Genomic DNA, 14,350 nt, shown 5'->3' with positions numbered 1-14,350 from the left:
AGTCTGCTTCTGCGCTCTGAGGATGAGGGCCAAACTGCAGGCCTGGTGGGAGGGAGAGTTCCTTCTGGCAGGGTTTGGGGGACGGGGCTTTGTGCCAGTCCGACTGGACCCTGTCTCATCTTTACCCATCGCTAGACCCTAACTTGTCTTTCTGGTCCAAAGCGACAACATATTCCATAGGGTGGGATTTAAAGAAACTGAACACCTAACCTTGTTCTCTGCCTGGAAATGGGACACCAAGCTGGGAGAGACAGGTGCTTGAAATGGGGAATCAGTCCTCTGGACTGTTAATGTAGGGCCATAGTACCACCCATGGGAGTCAGCATGCAAACATGCTCTAGCCCCATATGAGATGACACACTATCTACATATAACCTATGCACATCCTCTATCTGTATACTGTAATAAATTGTTCAGTAAGGATGCAATCCACCCACCCCTCCCCCCACTTCAAGCATCTGCAGGCGTTCACAGCTGATCGAATCTGCAGACACGAGACTGGACGGTGGAGGGCCATCAGTGCTTACCTTCCTGTCTGTGCCACTGGTGATGATCTGGAACTCCTCGGGGTGATAACAAACGCACTGGAATAGGGTGTTGGCCAGGATCATCTGATTCCTCCTAAGTCGCCTGAAAAGTAGATTCAAACACTCTGGAACTCAACTTTTCCCTCCCCTAGAAAACGTTTTTATTATGCGCCGTGCAGCTGGGCAAGCTTGAATGGGGTTGTTTTTTCTTAGACTTCTCATGCTGCTCACACGGTAGCACCTGGTTTGGTTTGGGTTTTGTCAAAAACAGACACTGGGGGACTGGAGGTTCGGTTTAGGAGCATGTGCTGCTCTTTGCAAAGGACCTGAGTTGGGTTCCTAGAACTGGCATCAGGCCGCTCACAACTGCCTATAAATCTAGCTCCAGGAAATCTGATGCCCTCTTTTGGCTTCACATGTATACACACATGTGTTTTTTTTTTTTTAAAGAGAATTTTAAAGTAGACTTCTGGCTATTCTGCTCTGTTCTTACGTCTCCTCCCACCAGAAGTGTCAGCAAGAGTCGGAAGACAAGGGCTAAGGATGGTACCCCCTTCTAGAGACAGAGCATGAGAAGGAAGTAGAAGATGCTGAATTCAGAGCCACACCACCACCTGTCACAATAATCTGGATTCTCAAGGCCACCGTTAGGACCAAGTGGCTCCCCGGTAAGCTGAGCGGCAAAGTGTGGGGAAAAACTGTTCTAATGAATATTACTGGGCCCACCCCTAAGGTTCTGGAGTCAGAAGGTTGTGATGGAAGCCCAGAGATCTGTATGTGTTTGAAACCAGCCTTCCCATCGATGGTTATATGCACACAAGTTTGAGAACCTCTTGTCTTAGACACCGTAGACAAGCTTAGGCTACTTCAAACTTTGGTGGATTCAGGAGTATGCATAGGCTTTCCGGCTAAACATCCCTGATCTGAAAAATGAAAGTGGAAATCTGAAACTTTTGCCAGTACTAACATGACGCAAAAAGAAATGTAAAGGTTTGGGGTTTTAGGGGTTTGGGGGCCTTAAGATTAGGGATGCTAAGCCTGTCCAAGAAACACGGCTGTATTGCTTCTTCCAGAGCTGGTACGCCAGTGGTTGTCTCACGGGCCCAGCTCCTGGCTGGAAATGCACCTTCTGCAGTTTCTTCTCATAATGGAAGCTTTCAAACCCAGGGTTTGAGCAGAGGATTTTTAAACATTTTTGGCACAAATTAAATATGCTTGCTGCACAAAAGGAAGGTGTTAAAGGTGTGAGGTAGTCACAAGCTGCCACTAAAATAAACTCAGATCCCCTTCTCAGTACACAGTTTCCCAGTGGGACAGTCATATGTCCATGGGTCTAGGCCTTGGCCCAGCAACACCTCATGGGAACTTATTAGACATGCAGAAGCACAGGTGTCTTCTAAATCTATTCAATGAAAAGCTGTCTACAGAGCTGGGCATGGTGGCACATGCCTTTACTCCCAGCACTTGGGAGGCAGAGGCAGGTGGATCTCTGAGTTCCAGGACAGCCTGGTCTACGAAACAAATTCCAGGCCAGGCCATTACACAGAAAAACCCTGTCTAAAAAACAAACAAACAAAACCAAAAAACAAAAGAGCATATAAACAAGATCCCACAGTGACTGGAGATCCAAGTAGGGAGTCAGGCCCACTTAGGAAATAAGAGCTCACTGTGCTTTGGGATTTTGTTTTGTTTTGCTTTGCTCGTGTGTGAGGTGTGCATGCATGTGTGTGAGGCGTGCATGCATGTGTGTGAGGCGTGCATGCATGTGTGTGAGGCGTGCATGCATGTGTGTGAGGCGTGCATGCATGTGTGTGAGGCGTGCATGCATGTGTGTGAGGCGTGCATGCATGTGTGTGAGGCGTGCATGCATGTGTGTGAGGTGTGCATGCATGTGTGTGAGGTGTGCATGCATGTGTGTGAGGTGTGCATGCATGTGTGTGACTGTGCAAGTGGAGGCCAGGGGTTGACATTGGTTGTCTTCCTCAGCCACCCTCCACATTATGCTTTTTTGAGACAGGCTTTCTCTCTCTCTCTCTCTCTCTCTCTCTCTCTCTCTCTCTCTCTCTCTCTCTCTCTCCTCTCTCCTCTCTCTCACCTAGAACTGATGGGTTCAGCCAGAGCAAACCCTCAGGATCCTCTGTCTCTACCTCCCAAGTGCTGAGATCACAGGCATGCACCACCATGCCTGGCTTTTCTGTGGGTTCTGCGGATTTGAAACTGGGTCCTTGTGCTTCCACTCCACCAGCTAGACTGTATCCACAGCCCTGCTTTGCACTTTTTAGTTTAAAGTACTCTACTTTGCTTTCAGTCCTCACTCCCCTCTCTCGAGGTGGGAACATTCCAGCTGGGCATGGTGGCACATGCCTTTACCCACAGCTACTTGAGAGGCTGAGCTTCTTGAGCCTAAGAAGTCAAGACTGGCCTGGACATCACAATGGTACCCCATCTCAAAAAAGGAGGGACATAGTCTTTGACCAACTCTACCTCCTTTTTCCCTCTGTACTTAATTCAAACTCTTTAGACAATTATGCAAATCCCATGCATCACTGGAGTGATAGAAGGGTGATGTGTTGAAGGAAGATTGGGGTGGGGTTGGGGCCAAGGTTTGATTCCAAAATAAAAACAGAGCAAAAATCCCAACAGCCAAAAAAAATTTTAAAAAAATCATCTTTGACAATTCTCTGAATGCTCCTTTGATGAAGTTCACATGTTTTGGCCCTCACCGTTAGGCGTTGCCATCTTCTATGGGTCTGTGATTTACTCATAGTGTAAGCAGTCCCTGGAATGTGGTCAAATGAGGGGGATGCCTCTCCCTCCCAGGGCAGGCTCATGACCTAGCAAGATAACATGAGGAACTGGCTGCCCTATAACTTTCCTTGTTAATGTTCAACATTTAGGTTGAATGGATTTGCATTAGATCATGCTTCACTGCATGTATCTGGAAAAGTGCTTCCCTGTCTGTCCAGAAACTTCTGATATTTGGTTCTTCCTGGAGACCATATTTCCCCCACTGGCATCTATAACCCTTGGACAGCCAGGGAGTCCAAAGCCTTCTAAGAAGCTTTTATTAGGGATAGTTAATCTTGATGGTTGACTTGACTGGATTTAGAATCACCTAGGAGATATACATTCTGGCATGTCTGTGAGAATGTTTCCAGAGAGGGTCAACTGGGTAGGAAGGACCACCCTGAATGCACACTGTTCCATGAGCTGGGATCCTGAACTAGCTAAAAAGCAGAGTGAGGGACTGGAGCTATGACGCAGTGGTTAAGAGCATTGGCTGCTCTTTCAGAGAACCAGGGGACCACGGTTCAGTTTCTAGAACCCACATGGTGGCTCACAACTGTCTGTAACTCCAACTGCAGGAGATGTGGCACCCTCTTCTGGTCTTTGCAGGCACCAGGCATACATGTGGCACATAGACATAATGCAGCCAAAACACCCATAGGTGTAAAATAAAAATACAAAATTGGGCAGTGGTGGCACACTCCTTTAATCCCAGCACTCCAGAGGCAGAGACAGGCAGATCTCTGTGAGTTCAAGGCCAGCCTGGTCTACAGAGCGATTGCCAGAACAGGTTCCAAAACTAGAGAAACCCTGTCTTAAAAGCCAAATAAATAAATAAAAATACAGTTCCCCCCTCCAAAAAGCCTTTACAGGAGAAAGCAAGTCGCAAAGCACATGCATTTCAGACCTCACACCCTGCTGTCATGCCTCCCCACCACAATGTATTCTCAAACTAGGAGCCCAAGTAAACCCTTTACTTCCCAACTCCTTAAATTGCTTTTGTTAAATATTTTGTCCCAACAGCAAGGAAGTAAACTAATACACTGCTCTGGGATCTTGCTGTGCTCAGCAGGATGCTGGGATCTTTGTAAGTGCTGTGTTAGCCTTCGTAGCCATCCCAGGTACCTACACAAGGTCCCAAATGATGCACGTCCCATCGGTGCTGGCAGTGACGCACTCCTCATTGTTCTTCTTCACCCTGATACAGGACACAGAAGACTTGTGCTCCTTTAGAGCCTCCTCCAACTTCTGGGTCTGGCAGCCTATCTGCCACACCCTTACCTGTGGGCCCCAAAGCACAGGCTAGCAACACAAACCCGGGACTTTGGAAGGGATCGAGGAAGCCCCGGGGAGTGTTTCCCTCTCTGCTGGGTGTGACCATTTAATTCCCTCTTCCTATTTCAGTCAGACAGAGGGGGAATGCAACACTTGGGGGGGGCAGGGGTGTGTACAAGATGTGACCGTCATCCTGCCAGGTGTGGATGGCGCTGCTACCAATCTTAAACCCGCTTCTACTTTCAGAAAGAGAAAATGATCAGGCTCCCACTACAAGAATCAATATCGCAAGGGCTTTTGCTAAGCCCAGAGGAAGAACCTGTCTCCTCGCTTCTGCTGAGCATTGCTCTCAAATTTCTTCTGCCATCAGGAAAGCTCCTGCTCCCCAAAGCCATATTTAAACTCTCAACATCAGCTGTTCGGTTTTAGTCGTTGGAAAGCAATGATATTCAGGCTCGGAGAATCTAATTGCCATTGTCTTTTATATATGGGGACGGAGCCCCACTATATAGCCCACCCTGCTCCTTGGACCTGGGGTGAGCTCCTGAGCAGTGGTAGGTGTGTCCACTGAACTGGAGCCCAATATCCATTTTCTATGGTAAATATTTTCCAATGCCTGCTTATTCTCCTGAAATGAAATTCATAAGTAATACAGTTGCCTACACACATAATTTTAAAATTTAGGAATAGATAGATAGATAGATAGATAGATAGATAGATAGATAGATATATAGATAGATGTATATGTATACACATATAACAACAATTACTGGGAAAAGAGGCCATGAATTTGAAAAAGTGCAAGGAGGCAGATCTGGGAGGGTTTTGAGGGAAGAAAGGAAAGGGGGTGACGATGTCATTATATTAATCTCAAAATGAAAACATTTTAGAAAATCAGTACAGAGGTTGGGTATGGTGGTGCACACCTTTAATCCCTGAACTCAGGAGGCAAAAGCAGGCAGGTCTCTGAGTTTGAGGCCAGTCTGGTCTACAGAGAGAGTTCCAGGAAGCCAGGGCTACACAAAGAAACCCTGTCTCAAATAAATAAATAAATGAGTTAAAATTTAAAAAAATTGAAAGTCTGGAAAGCGCATGAGGGGATCTACAATGGCTGAATGTGGAGGGGCAAGAGTTGAGGGAGGGACTGGGAATGTCTAACCAGCAGGCCAAACAATGCGTAAACAAGTGTAAAGTGCGATTTCTTTCTCCCAAAGTGAGCTCAGGTGCCTGTAACTCACATGGTCTGGACAGGTTGGGCATCACCAAGACAGAAGCTCCTGACATATGAGGGAGAAGTGAGGATGTGGAGATGTGGACCAGAGCGAGCATGGTGGAAGTGGTGAGGGACGGGACTAAGCCAGCAGAGGCTTCTTGGGCACAGAGCAGGGAAGAGCCATGGGCTGGTCAGGTAGCAGGGCCCTGATGGCAAATGCTCACACACATTTTACAGAGAGGAATATGGTTTTTTCCATAAGAGTGTTGCTATTTTCAGTATACTTCAGGACTCTGAGACACAAGGAGGTCACAGTCTGTGCCACATGCTGGAAGAGGGGACATTTCAGCCCAGCCATTCACCTCACTTGCCCAGACTCTTCCAAGGGTTTCCCCAAGATGCTGGGTCTTTTCTCCACTCTGAAAAACTCTTCCTATGATAGCTGAGAAGAGAAAGGAGGATGACACCCCCTTCGTAAACAAAAACAAGGCTTTGCAAGGCTTTGGGATTCAAAAGAAAAAAATGTAGACAAAAACAAGGCTTTGGGATTTTAAAAAAAAATGGGGCCATAGAAAGAGAGACCCTAAATAATATGAGAATAAAATGTTTTTATGATCTTCAAAATAATTGGAAGAAAAAGTTGAGTGTAGCAACATTAAAACAATAGCCAAGGCTGGCATGGTGTCATACACCTTTAATCCCAGCATTGGGAGGCAGAGTCAGGTGGGTCTCTGTGAATTCAAGGCCGCTCTGATTTACTACACCACAAGTTCCAGGCCAGCCGGAGGCTACATGGTGAACTCTTGTCTAAAAGTTAAAATTAATGCCCCTGTTAACGAACTGATTCTATATCGCCTGCTTTAAGAGGTAAGATGAAGACAACTGACTCAGCTATGGTTCTTGGGGAAAGAACGAGTCTGTCAAACGGGCAACACATTAAGTTGCTTTCCCAGCTTGGTTCCAAAGGGGCTGTTTTCCTGTCTGTATCTTACCCACCCTCTCTGTAAGCAGGTAGATTTAATGTCTGCTTAAAGCATTAGAACTTGAATTTATGATGTATTCTATGATCTCGTCAAAATCTTAATTTGACCCTTTCTGAATTCTAGTGCGGGTACACACTTAAAAGTGAAATGCAGAGGCTGACAGATGTCTCCGCAGTTAAGAACATTGGCTGCTCTTCCAGAGGACCTGGACTTGGAGTCCCATGAGCCAAACAGCAGTTAGCAAGGGCCTGTAACTACAGTCTTGGGGGATTCCATGCCTTCTTCTGGCCTCTTGGGGCACTGCACACACACGGCATACATACGAATTCTAATTAGACTTAATAAATAAAACCCAGATCGGATATCAGGCTGTGAAAGCTGAAGGATCAGAGAAACAACGCAGCAGCCACTAGAGAGACCTTTTACCTCTACCAATGCTCAGACCAAAGAGGCGATCCTGTCCTCAGACTGCTTGCTCACATTGCCTCCTCAGGCTGCCCTGCTTCTCTGATCTCTCAGCTTCACCCCCTAATATCTGAGTCAGGGTTTTTATAATTAAGAACAATTAGAATTCCTTCTACGTACATACATGCAAATGCCCATACTCATAAAAAAATAAATAAAATTTAAAACTAAAAAAGAAAATCAAAATGAAAAATGGATAGCCTCCTTTGAGATAGTTGCTCTAAGTTAAAGACTTTTTTAAAAAATGTTATTTAGAAGTGTACCTCCCCTTCTCCTCCGCCACTGATGATCCGTTTGCAGTCACTGGTGGTAGCAATGGCGGTTACTCCAATCCTGTGAGCATTGTTAATGGCGAATATCAGCCGACCTGTCTCGGGAGCAAAGGCTCGGATCTTCCCGTCATCCCATGCTGGCACAGGAAGGAGACAAAAGGCACACTGTCAGTATATTTGCCGCCTTTCTCTGCAGACTGACAGTCTCCTGAATCACCAGTGAGAGTGAAAAGTGGAAGAAACGGTGCAAGTGGAAGGAGAGGCTAACCTCAGCAAGGACCGGTCACTTTGCAACCTTTTCTCCGGCCTCCCAAACTGGTCACACCTGGAAAGCGGGAGGAAGAAGTCTGGGGTGTCCTGGCCTAGAAGTGTATCTCACAGCAGGTGAAGGAGGCCTGCTTTTACTCCACTTTCTTCTTCATCATCATTATCATTATTAGGATTTTTTGGTTTGGTTTGGTTTGGTTTTTCCAGATAGGGTTTCTCTTTGTAGCCCTGCCTGTCCTGGAACTCACTCTGAAAACCAAGCTGGCCTCGAACTCACAGAGATCCTCCTGCCTCTGGTTCCTGAGTGCTGGGATTAAAGGTGTGCTCCACCACCGCCCATTACCCATGTAATTGTTACCACACCCAGGATGCATCCGGCTCACAGTTGCAAATAACCTCTGCCTTCTCATCCACCCATTTTCATTGTTATCTGAGACAGGGTTTCACTGTGTAGCCCAGGCTGTTCAAACTCCGTCCTCCTGCCTCAGCCTCTCAAATCCGCACCCTGCTTCCCCCACCTTTAAGTCTGATACTCCTTCCCTGATTCTCACCATCTTGCCACCTCAACCAAAGCCTCGCGCAAGGCAGGAACCTCGGAGTCACTGTTGGTTCTTGATTCCTTTCTATTCCAAGCCTACAACTCAACCGTCAATCCGTCAGGAAGTCCCTTCAGCTCCACTGTCACAAATATCTAGGCTCTGACCTCCCCCCCCCCACCTCTGATGGCACTCCCCCATTCAAGCTGCAGCCTCCTCTCTCTTGAGCCCTCTCAGTAGCTTCTCCCCTGCACCCTTACAATCAGCCACTTCTTAAAATCCAGTCCCCTTCCTGAACAAGACCTCCACAATATTTTCCCCACTGTCCTAGAATTAAAATCCAACTTAAAAAATATATATATATACTGATTTAAAAAAAAAAGAATGTGTGTGAGAGTGTGTGCATGTCAGTGCAGGTGCCCAAGGAGGGCAGAAGAGAACATCGGATCCCCAGGACCTGAATTAATAAATGGTTGGCGTGGGTGTTGGGAACTGAACTCTGCAAGACCAGTCAGTATGCGCTCTTCTCCCCAGCCCCCAAATCCAGCTCTTTATTCTGCACGCTACCTCGTACGTGGCACCCACCTCCCTCTTCAGCTTTCTCTGCTATCAGTCTTCCTGAGGCCCCACCCCTCCCATAACTAAAAAGCTCCAGACACACTAACACTCCTGCTATTCCGTAAATACATCAAGCGAGTTTCCACCTCGGGGCCGCTGCACTCTCTAGTCCCTCCACCTGGAATACGTTTCCTCAGGTCTGTGTGCGGCTGAAATTTGCTGTCAACTTTAGTGCTGTCTCTTGAGCTTAGCAATTTTAAATAAGCTGCTCAAGGTAGATCCCATTTCAGCAAAGACATGGGAAAGTCAGAGGGAATGAAGGGACAAGCCATGCAGGGGCTTGGGGGACAAACATTCCAGGCCAACTGAACAGCTAGAGTAAAACCTGCATGCCCAGTGTGTTTGCAGAATAGGGGGGATGAAAGCAGGGCGCAGGGGGTGAGCAGGTTGAGAGGACGAGATAAGAAGTGGGGAGGGCAGTAGTGAAGGTCCTACAGGGCCTTGCAGGTGACTGCCGGGGGAAGAGGTTTGCAAAGCCCAGCAAATGGCAAGACCTAATTTAACATTTGAAAATAGACCTTTGGTTTCTGTGGGGAGAAAAGACTGGTGGGCAAGAGAAGAAGCAGATAGGAGTAATAGGAACTACTGGGGCGATCTAGAAGAGCTGACAGTGGCCAGGACCAGGATGGAGAAGATGACCAGCAATGGACCTACGGCTGTCCTTTGAGATGGGGTCATTTGGGGCACATTGATAAAGGTGTAAGAGAAACAGAGTAGAGGCAAGGATGACTCTAAGATTCCCTTGTCCAAGGACCTGGGCACAATGTAAGTCACTCAGGGGAGAAGACATAGGGGGCAGGGGAAGGAGGAAACAGAGCCAAGGAAAGAGAGGATGGGCTCCTAGGTCTCTGTTTTAATAGCTTCACTCAGATCCACTTGACTTTCCCTAGTGTAAACCAATACATTTGTTTTTGACCACTAGGGAAATTTGATATGGATTACTCATGATTTTAAGAAATTATTGCTTCATAGGAAAATATTTTTAGAGATATATATGGAAATATTTAGAGGAGGAATATGTGGTATTTATAATTTGGAAGGGGGTTGGTTTCTTGAGTCAGGGTATCCTATAGCCCAGGCTAGCAAGAACCTTGCTATATAACAAGAATGATCTTGAACTCCTAATTCCCCTGCCTCTCCCTCCCAAGCGTCAGAATACTAGGATCTCACACACCATATATCTATCAACTTATAGCATCTATCACTTATGTTAGAACATTAGTTTGGCATAAATTGTATTTTAAATTTTCCTGTTTAGGGACCGAAAATATGGCTCAGTGGTTAAGGGCACTGGCTGCTCTTCCAGAGGATCCAAGTTCGTATTCCAGGTACCTATATGTCTGTTACTCCAGTTCCAGGGGATCTAGTGCCCTCTTCTGCTTCTGTGGGCACCAGGCAGGCAGTACACCAGGCGGTACACACAGACATACTTGCAGGCAAAACACCCATAACATATAAATAAACAAAACAAACAAACAAATAAATGATGTTTAAAAAAACTTTCCCTTTTACCAGCTCTTACAAGTTAGAGTCAGGAAGAGCAGGAGTTTGAGGCCATCCTCAGCTACATAGCAAGTTCAAGACCAGTGTGTATTACTGGAGCCCTCTTAGAACAAACAAACAAACAAACAAAACTGAACTTTGTTCACGCACATAGGACTGTATATGCATGAATGTAAAATTAAAAAGAATTTTTTGGGTCGGCCATGGTGGTGCATGCCTTTTAATTCCAGCACTTGGGAGACAGAGGCTGGTGGATCTGTGAGTTCAAAACAAGCCTGGTCTACAGAAAGAATTCCAGGACAGCCAGGGCTACAAAGGGAAACCTTGTCTTGGGGGGAATATTCTTTGAAGCACATCTTAGTTTGGGTTGGATTTTTCTCTCTTATACAAACGGGTTCTAGTCCACAATCCTGTGCATACTATGCCTCCAGTCCAGTTCAACATCGACTATTCTCCCTACTAAGCAAAGCATCCCTGGTAAGTGAAAGAGTGTGAGAGGCATGGTTCTTTCCATCTAGGAGAAACCTCCTGGGTAGACCAGAACTCCAAGGAGAGGCTAGACCCCAAGGGAAGGAGAAGAGATGACAGAAGGCATTCAGACATTAGTAGAAAATGAGGATGCCAAGAATTGAAACCCCAGCCAGACCCTAGATCCAAACTTCCATTGGGAGCAACTATCAAATTTTCTGTTGTTTGGTTGCTGGTTTGAGACAGGATCTCAAGTAGCACAGGTTGGCCTCTAGAACTCAAGAATAGCCTTGAACTCCTGGTCCTCCTGCCTCCACCTTGCAGGCGTGTGCCACCATGCACATCCCGTCACCTGAGATGATGCTCTTGCCGTCTCTCATGAAGTCGATGCCATGGCAGGTCATGTTGGGCACAGTGATCCGAAGCAGCTCTCGGTTGGACATTGTGTGCCACACCCTGATGTCTTTCTTGGCACATGTAGCAAATAGCTCAGCAGTACCACTACGGAGAAGTCATTGAGGGACAAGCCGTCAAAGATGGGCAGTGTTCAGTAGGTACCAAATGTGCCTCATAAGGCTGGGGACAGCATGCCCTTTGCATACTGGTTACCCGAGGGTGTGATTTAGAGGTCTCTTGTGTGGAGAGACACTCAACCGATTCCTCACAGCCTCTGTGGAAAATCTTTTGTCATCTTTTCACTTTTGGAAGAGTTGGTGCAAAGTTGTTTATAAAGAAAAAGTCGGGAGGGGGCAGAAAACTTTTTCAATAAAAAAATATAAAAAACTGGGCAGTGGTGGCGCACGCCTTTAATCCCAGCACTCGGGAGGCAGAGGCAGGCAGATCTCTGTAAGTTCGAGACCAGCCTGGTCTACGAGAGCTAGTTCCAGGACAGGCTCCATAGCCACAGAGAAACCCTGTCTTGAAAAACCAAATATATATATATATATATATATATATATATATATATATACATATATATATATATATGTATATATATATATATATATGAAAATATATATATATGAAAAAGTTGACTTGAAATCTTCCTAAATCTTGATAAGTCGGAGGAATGGTCACAGTTCTGTATTTTAAACTACTTCGGGGGCTGGAGAGATGGCTCAGTGGTTAAGAGCATTGCCTGCTCTTCCAAAGGTCCTGAGTTCGATTCCCAGCAACCACATGGTGGCTCACAGCCATCTGTAATGAGATCTGGCGCCCTCTTCTGGCATGTGGGCATACATGGAGGCAGAATGTTGCATACATAATAAATAAATAAATTTAAAATAAAAAAAAAAATAAACTACTTCGGGGGGATATGATTGATTCACACAAAAATATCTACACATGTGGGGTATGGATATGGATTACTCTAAAGGCCCTGTATACAGCTAGCCAAGTAGCATTTTGTGAGACAAATATATCCATGGAATATCTTTATTAAAAGAAGAGATTCCAATGGAGTTGGAAAATCTTATTAAAATTACACAGAAAAAGGTGGCAATACAGTAAAATTCACATTTGCCCCTTTTTTGTTCAGTTCTGAGAAAATAAGAAATCATGAATGAAAAAAGTATCTGAGTAATTTGGTCAGTTGGGCTGGGGAAGGGGCCTCTTTGCATGGGATGTAAATTATCAAGATGCCAGATGGTTACAGATGACTCCAGTTTTGAAAAGAAAGGGGGTGGCATTAGGGTGAAAAACCATCCTAACCATAAAGTTCTCCTTAGTCACTGGGAAGACCACAGCTAACCACTGATCTACACACTCCTCAAGCATTTCATCTTAAACTTATTTCAAAAGATGCTAGAATCTTTCTGGTTTTAAAGTTTACTCATTTTAGAATTAATAGGAAAAAAACCCCAAGTAGATCGCATCTACACATTCAGAGTAGAGCTCAGAGCTGAAATTAGGTAGCCAAGAAGAACTCCTGTCATCCTCTGGCCGGGCGGTGGTGGCGCACGCCTTTAATCCCAGCACTCGGGAGGCAGAGGCAGGCGGATCTCTGTGAGTTCAAGGCCAGCCTGGTCTACAAGAACTAGTTCCAGGACAGGCTCCAAAGCTACAGATAAACCCTGTCTCAAAAAAGACAAAGAATCAAAAAACAAACCAAAAAAAAGAGTCATCCTCTGACCTCCACATACGCACCATGACACACATGTACACACACACAAATACATGAGGGAGAGAGAGAGAGAGGGAGAGAGAGAGAGAGAGAGAGAGAGAGAGAGAGAGAGAGAGAGAGAGAGAGTAAAATCCTTAAATATATTTTTATAAAAAGCACTAAACCCAGAAATTTTTAGAGACTGAGTCCACCATACTCCTTGGGAAAAGAAATTAAACCTAGTAAGAAAGTGACCCACTTCCAAATACAGATTCGCTTCCATTCCCCCCCCCCTTAGAAAAAAATGCAAGTCCTAAACCAGAAGGACTCGGAACCAAAGCTGCAGTTCACTGCACCGGGGACTGAGTTCTAACACAGGCTTGCATCTGACCAGCAATGACGCTGGTGTCTGCCGTTCAAGCTAAACACAGGAAACTGAGAGCAAAGAACTGGCCGACTTCATGGGACAGACTTTGCTAAATGTAATAACGAGCTCCGAATCATAATAAGTATTGATTTATTTTCGTGCGTGCGTGAGCATGCACCGCAGCAGATGTGTGGAGGCTGGAGGACAGTTTGCGGGAGAGCTTCTGGAGCTTTATTGTGTGGGTCCAAGGATCGTTTAAATTCAGCTTATCAGGCGTGGCGGCAAGTGCCTCTTCCCAATAGGCCATCTCATTTGCCCCAAATCCAGCATTAAAAAAATAAAAATACAGCCGGGCGATGGTGGCGCATGCCTTTAATCCCAGCACTCGGGAGGCAGAGGCAGGCGGATCTCTGTGAGTTCGAGACCAGCCTGGTCTACAGAGCGAGTTCCAGGACAGGCTCCAAAGCTACAGAGAAACCCTGTCTCGAAAAACCAAAAAAAATAAAAAAATAAAAATACAAACTAGAGGAAGGAAAACCAATCTAACTATGAAGGTAATTAAAAACAAAACAAGATAAAACCAAAAACATCCATTAGAAATCTCGGGAGATGGCCAGCAGTTAGTTAAGAGCGGTGGCTGCTCTCCCAGAGGACCGGGGTTTGATTCCTGACACCCACATGGTGGCTCATGACAGTCTTTAACGCCAGTTCCCGGGAATCTGATGTCCTCTTCTGGCCTCTGCAGGTATTGTACACATGTGGAACACAGATATACATGCAGCCAAAACACCCACACACTTAAAATACAAATAAATAAATCTTTATAGGTCCTATAAAATAATTCGGTACATTAGAAAAGATTCATCAGCAAAATAATTCTACTAATGCATCTTGAGAGTCCTTGAATAAACTGAAACTCCTTTGCACGCTGCATCCAACCTCTACGTTCTAACATTCCTCTTCTACTT

At 45.7% G+C, this 14,350-nt stretch overlaps 1 protein-coding gene across 1 annotated transcript in view; it reads right to left on the bottom strand.

Moving 5' to 3' along the window:
* Cfap52 (cilia and flagella associated protein 52) overlaps positions 1–14,350 on the bottom strand; it is a 45,970-nt gene that overhangs the window by 1,583 nt on the left and 30,037 nt on the right. The window contains exons 9-12 of the mRNA XM_075992111.1: positions 11,267–11,415; positions 7,514–7,659; positions 4,444–4,595; positions 528–630 (exon numbers count right to left, since the gene is read on the bottom strand). Coding sequence (XP_075848226.1) covers positions 528–630; positions 4,444–4,595; positions 7,514–7,659; positions 11,267–11,415 — 550 coding nt within the window. The remainder of the gene's footprint in view (positions 1–527; positions 631–4,443; positions 4,596–7,513; positions 7,660–11,266; positions 11,416–14,350) is intronic.

Source organism: Microtus pennsylvanicus, chromosome 11, assembly GCF_037038515.1.
Source record: "Microtus pennsylvanicus isolate mMicPen1 chromosome 11, mMicPen1.hap1, whole genome shotgun sequence".
NCBI lineage: Eukaryota > Metazoa > Chordata > Mammalia > Rodentia > Cricetidae > Microtus > Microtus pennsylvanicus.
This window is presented reverse-complemented; position numbering and strand designations above follow the sequence as displayed.